The sequence below is a fragment of the Pundamilia nyererei genome, unplaced genomic scaffold (genome assembly GCF_000239375.1).
Source record: "Pundamilia nyererei isolate P.nyererei 1_Seehausen unplaced genomic scaffold, PunNye1.0 scaffold00488, whole genome shotgun sequence".
NCBI lineage: Eukaryota > Metazoa > Chordata > Actinopteri > Cichliformes > Cichlidae > Pundamilia > Pundamilia nyererei.
The window spans coordinates 163,086-168,833 of record NW_005187889.1 but is presented as its reverse complement, the minus strand read 5'-3'; the positions used below and the strand labels follow the sequence as shown (position 1 = coordinate 168,833).

At 40.1% G+C, this 5,748-nt stretch overlaps 1 protein-coding gene across 1 annotated transcript in view; it reads right to left on the bottom strand.

Moving 5' to 3' along the window:
• Positions 1-3,586: 3,586 nt before the first annotated feature.
• Positions 3,587-5,748, bottom strand: part of LOC102194036 (golgin subfamily A member 6-like protein 22) — a 9,065-nt gene continuing 6,903 nt past the window's right edge. Inside the window, exon 3 of the mRNA XM_005753973.2 lies at positions 3,587-3,673. Within this exon, the coding sequence (XP_005754030.2) occupies positions 3,587-3,673 (87 nt within the window). The remainder of the gene's footprint in view (positions 3,674-5,748) is intronic.

Sequence of the window (5,748 nt, the reverse complement as noted above, 5' to 3'; positions counted from 1 at the left end):
TTGTGTTTGCACATCTCTGTTGCTTGTGGGGCTCGCACACAAGAATTTCACTCGCATGTGCTGTGCCAGTGTGCCTGCACATGCGATGTGACAATAAAAGTGATTTGATTTGATTTGATAGTCACATTTGAAAAATATATTAACAGAAAAAAGTAAAACAGAACTTAGTTATATAGAAAAAATAAATAATAAATTGATTATCGCAGGTAAAAATGGACAATAATGTTTAAGTATACATGTTAATAAAGTTCAAGAAAATAAAGCCTTGGCTCCTCCTACGCTAATACCTAAAATGGTGTCGGAGGCCTAGTTAACAGAGATATTTATCTCAGTTTAATCCTTGATTCGCATCATTTCAGAGAGATTATACAGCAGATTATACAGAGAGAGCAGATTAAGGTCCATGAATCACATCAGGACCACCAAACACGGTCCAAGCTGGTTCTACAGCCTCTGATCCAAAGACCACAGCCCACAGAACAGGCCTGTATCAGGACACAGTGACAGACTTTACTTTTCCTGATTCCTGATCAAACCTTTCACAACAGCACTGCACTCCTCAGCTTTAACTTTAACCAGGTTTAAACGACAAAGAGCGAGCAGAGAAGTGAAAGCAAGTGTTCTTGTGTTATGGCGCTCCATTTCCGCGTCTTCCATCGCACCTCGGCTGCGTTACTGTCACAGAGATATGATGTAATCATGAGGTGAGAGGTTCTTCAGTATTTTATCCCGTTTTTTAATTAAGTCCCCGGTTCAAACTTACTTTCACACAGATTTACAGACAAAAATACAAAATACGACATGAACTATATCGTTTACTTCCGGTCCAAATGTTCCGCGTTTATTACCTCAACCGAAAATTCACCTCGAGGTCACAGAAAGTTTCTCACAGTTAAAGTCTGACGGCGGGTCTGAGCCTGCTTCTCTGTGCTGTCTGTGATAAATGTTACCTGGATGAAGCCGCTGTCACGCAGGTTCAGAGCTGCAGGATTGAAGTTTCTACGGTTCGGGTTCATGTGACGTCAGAGGACACGCTCACCCGCAGGAGAAAAAAGAGAAGTGCGTCACTGCGCGATCAGATGTGTGCTTACTCTGTCCGTGTAAAAACTCTCCATCAGATGATTTCTCTCTGATGGAGAACAGATGTTCAGGAAAACTGTCACACGTGTTCATACTTTAGCATTTACTGAATAGAAAGCGGTTTTTTTTTTAGGTGACACACCTGATGTGTCCTCTGTCTGAGCTCCTCCCATCTCCTCAAGCACAACAGCCACCAACAAGAGGAAGAGGGAGGAAGACGTGCGGAGGTGTGAGCAGCACAGCACGCTGCAGGAAAAGAGGATGGAGGAAAAGATGTAGCAGGATGCAGCGGCTCTCAGATTTAAATCATCTGTGACACTTCCAGGTGTTGATGATGAGCAAAACAAAAAAGACATGAGTGAAAGTTTACAAAAGAAATGCAGTGAAGTGAGGAGAACCGTGAGCTTAAAGAAACCGTTAGATCAGGAACATTTGATGAATCTGCATTTGAAAAGGATGAAGATGAAGTCGAGGCAGTGATAGGAGTGCCCACATCATTACAAGTAGTTTTAACATGTTTGGTGTCTTTTCTGCAAACTGGAACAAACCTGATTCCTTTAAAAAAAAACTGCTTGTGAGACTGAAATGAATCTTCTTCATCCCTGATTGTTTTTTGTTTAAGATCTCAGTTCCAGGAGCACCACTGAAGACTTGTGTCAGTGCCCATCATACACAGCAAAATCTCCAGTGTTAAACTAACACTGGAATATTTCTAACATTTTGAGTTATTTTCCAGTGTTAGAAAATCAGCACTGCTCAGTGTTAGTCTTTGTTAATCTTCAAAACTGACTAGGTTACTTTTAAACATATAACACTGTCAAAAGTGTTAATTTAACACTCAACAGTGTTGTATTTAACACTCAGAGGTGTGGACCCATATAGACACTCTCTAGTGTTAATTTAACACTGGAGATTTTGCTGTGTAGATGTGAAAGGAAAGCAAGAACACAAACATACTTGAAACACAAACATCGCTATACAATGAAACACGAAACTGGCAGGAAGATCCGACAAACACGTGACTGAACAAAGTGGATTTTTGGACTCTCTCAGCACAGGAGGTGTAACATTAACAGAATCATTTAGGTTGAATAATCCTGAACTGAGGATCCCAGCTTCCTCCAAAGAGAAGACATAACTGTGGAGCTGAGGCCCACAAAAGGACCTGTATCACTCAGAGTACATGTTGGGAGCTACTGGAGAAGAAAGGAATGAATATACAAGTGAAGATGTGTGAAGCAGAGCACCCTAAAGGTCTTACACCTCTTGATAAATTTAATTGGAAAAATTTACAAGATGATTTTGAGAATGGTCTCCTGTGAGAGCTGCTGTGATGCAAAAAGACAGGAGGCTGAGCTGGAGGTGGCAGAGGACGGGAAGATTTTCACTGGGAATCATCAGATGGACAGGATTAGAGAGGACTGCATCACAGGGACAGCTCAGGTTCAGCAGTTTGGAGACAAAGCTGCACGTGTGCAGAGGAGGGATAGAGGATATACTGGGAAAGGATGTGAAGGCAGAGCTGCCAGGAGGAAAAGAGGAAGACCTCAGAGAAGATTCATGGATGTAGTGAAGAAGAACAGAGTGTTGGTGTGACAGAGGAGGAGAGAGAGGAAGATGACCTGCTGTGGCGAGCTTTAAAGGGAAAGAAGAAGAAGAAGGTCGTAGATACAGCATATCAACAGCTGTTTACTTGGCTGAAAAGTGTAAATATAAAAATACTGGCAGCAGCCTCGGTACCCCTCAGCCTCCTGGTAGATACACGAGTCGCATCAATTTCAAAGTCCTACATTTTGCCTTGTTCTCCACTTTTCACAGTGTGACCCACACATGTCACTGCTTCATACCTGCCCAGAGACTGCAGGTGGTCTTTTCCCTTTATGTGGTCGGCCTGGCTGTCCATGAAAGAAATACACAATAAGCATGAAACCCGACTAATGGACACTGATCAGTCTCTTCAAAACAGACAAGCATCCACCCTACAAACAATTTACATCCTTGCATGTAAATTGTTGCACTAACCGTGTGTGTTGGACTTTATTGTGCATGAAGATTCATCACTGCTTCTTTCTTCATGTGTTTTACTAAAGTGACCATAGGTGTGAGTAGATGTCTGTGTTGGCCCTGTGACAGGAAGCGACCTGTCCAGGTGTACCCTCCTCTCACTCTGTAACACATGGGATAGCCTCCAGCAACCCTGAATTGGATTAGTGTCGGGTTATGCATTTGTAAAATAGTTTAACGTGTGTTGAAATAGTTTGTAATTATGTGTGCACTGGATGTCTAAAGTTACGACGTGTTTCTGGTCTTTTATACAACAAACCCAGTAATCCAGAGTTGCTGAAAAATGACTAAATATCATCATGTTGATAATTCTTCCTGCTGTCAGTATTCTGTGTTCAAAGGTCATCTTATTAAAGACAAAACACAACATGTCTGATAAAAGTGAAAGAAGAGAAAACAGGAAGTGAGGGTGTTGAGTCCATCGGGTAAACCAGTTTACAGTTCATTCATCATGAATATCATTCAGCTCGAGCTTCTTCTCCTCACAGCTGCTCTCATCTCCCTTCTTCTTCTTGTTCTTTATGGGACTCTACACAGGAATGTACCGAGGTATATACTGAAGCTTTCTGTCAGTGAAACAGTCAGATATTATATATTCAGAATTATATGAACAATAAAATGTTGATAACTTGTCACCTTTCAAGTTTTATTCTCTTTAGTTTGGTTTCAGGATTTCATTCATTACAACATTAAAATGTCATTAAAAAGTCTGCGCTTTAATTTTGGCGAGTGAAATTTTGTGATTTTGTTTTTATCTTTTGCTCTAATGAGCTCTAAGCTTGCCAGCTGTTGCTGATAGCTTGGCACTTCACTGACTCATCCAAAAATCCAACATGGCAGCAGCCATGCGTTCTGAAACGCCTCTGAGTTCAGAAACCCATTGTTCACGGTGGCTGTGTCCATCCTTTATATACAGTCTATGAACAGTGCCCACAAGGCTCCAAGTTTAAATGTCACTCACAGAGAAACCAACAGATTTGCAGTGTAAAAGTCTTCTTAGTGCTTAGTTCGTACAAACACACAAATACCAGTTTATTTACCTGTATTACACTTATAAATGAATTATTATGTGCCTCGTCTTCTGAGGTCTGGAATGGCATCTTCATGTAAACAGAAACATTTAGCAAAGGTTTTCTTACAGTGAGTCAAATCATACACGTCTGAAAAACAGACAAAAACCACCAAGTTTCCAGTAGAAACAAGTTTCTGCAGCCTGCGAGCCAAAAGACTGACACACTATTTTTAATCTGGCTGTTTCTGTAGGTGTGATATATCAGTAGTAATCCTACAATCGGTAATATTGAGATTAATATGTCAACAATATGAGTACTAAATGCAGCTGTTTTAATCTTTTCCACTGCCTGTGTTGGAGCTGAGCTCATGATCACACACAGCGTAACTTTGCAAGTAGATCCCAACAAGTACGTCTAAAAAGGATTTATGGCTCTGATGGTGGGAGAGTCAGAGAGCATACAGTATGTGAGCTTCATGTCTGAGTCACATTCCTACATATCGTGATCATTTTAACAGCATCAGCTGGTCACACTGTAACATAACTGACTCATTAGTCTACGGTTTCTGTAATAAGGGCCTTTGATGGTTGCACACTGATGGATATTCTCTGACCCTCTGGCACATCCTAGTGTAAACTATACTCCATTTGTTTCTGTTTCATAGACCTGACTCTAATAATGAACATTGTTATTTGGGGTTTATTCCAGTTATATTCCAACACTGTTAAGCCTCAGTTAGCTGTTTTATTTAGACCTGTTTGGGTGTAGCTGTGTTGTTTACTATATGGTATTAGTGTGTGCTAGCAGTAAAATCCTGAAAGCAACAACATCTGCCCACGACGCTTCCCAAAGTGTTTCTTCAGCTGATCACGATCATCCACAAACTATTTTCTCTGCTAAATAGTTTTTGAATATTTTCTGTCCTTTATTTTCATTTCATTACTTTCATTCTGAAAAACATATCCTCAGTTTGCATTTTCTTTGTTTTTATTGTGTAAACACAAATGAAAGACAGTATTCAGTCAGTATTTATCAATGCAGAAAAAAGCCAAAACTACATTTTCCTGGATCATTCAACAGAGCAGGTGAAAACCGTACAAACAGGATAATAAAATGTAATTAATGTTAAATCTCCATGCGAATCATAACTTCAAATCCTCTTTAATTCTAAAATATCAAAAGAATTCATATAAAACAAGCATTAATAAAAATGATACAATATAAAAATTTACAGTTTGGTGAAAAGGAAAAACACCCTAACCAGGGGAGAAGTGTCACAGTCTGGCGAGGGCAGACTGTATGAATTGAAAAAAGGACCCAAAACGCAGACTCCAAGGAACAGGGAACAAAACTTGAAATGTTAACAAAAGGCGAGCCGTTTAATATGGCTGGTAGAAACGGTACAAACAAAGGGCAAGGCAAACTGAAGCAAAATTAACACAAACATAAACTGGGAAATCTAAACAAACAATAAGACAAACCTAGACAAGCAACTTAGAAGCATGGCGTAGACAACAGACGACCTGACAATCACACACTGAAAACAGAGGACTTAAATACACAGGAGGTGATTAGGGGAAGTGGGAACACA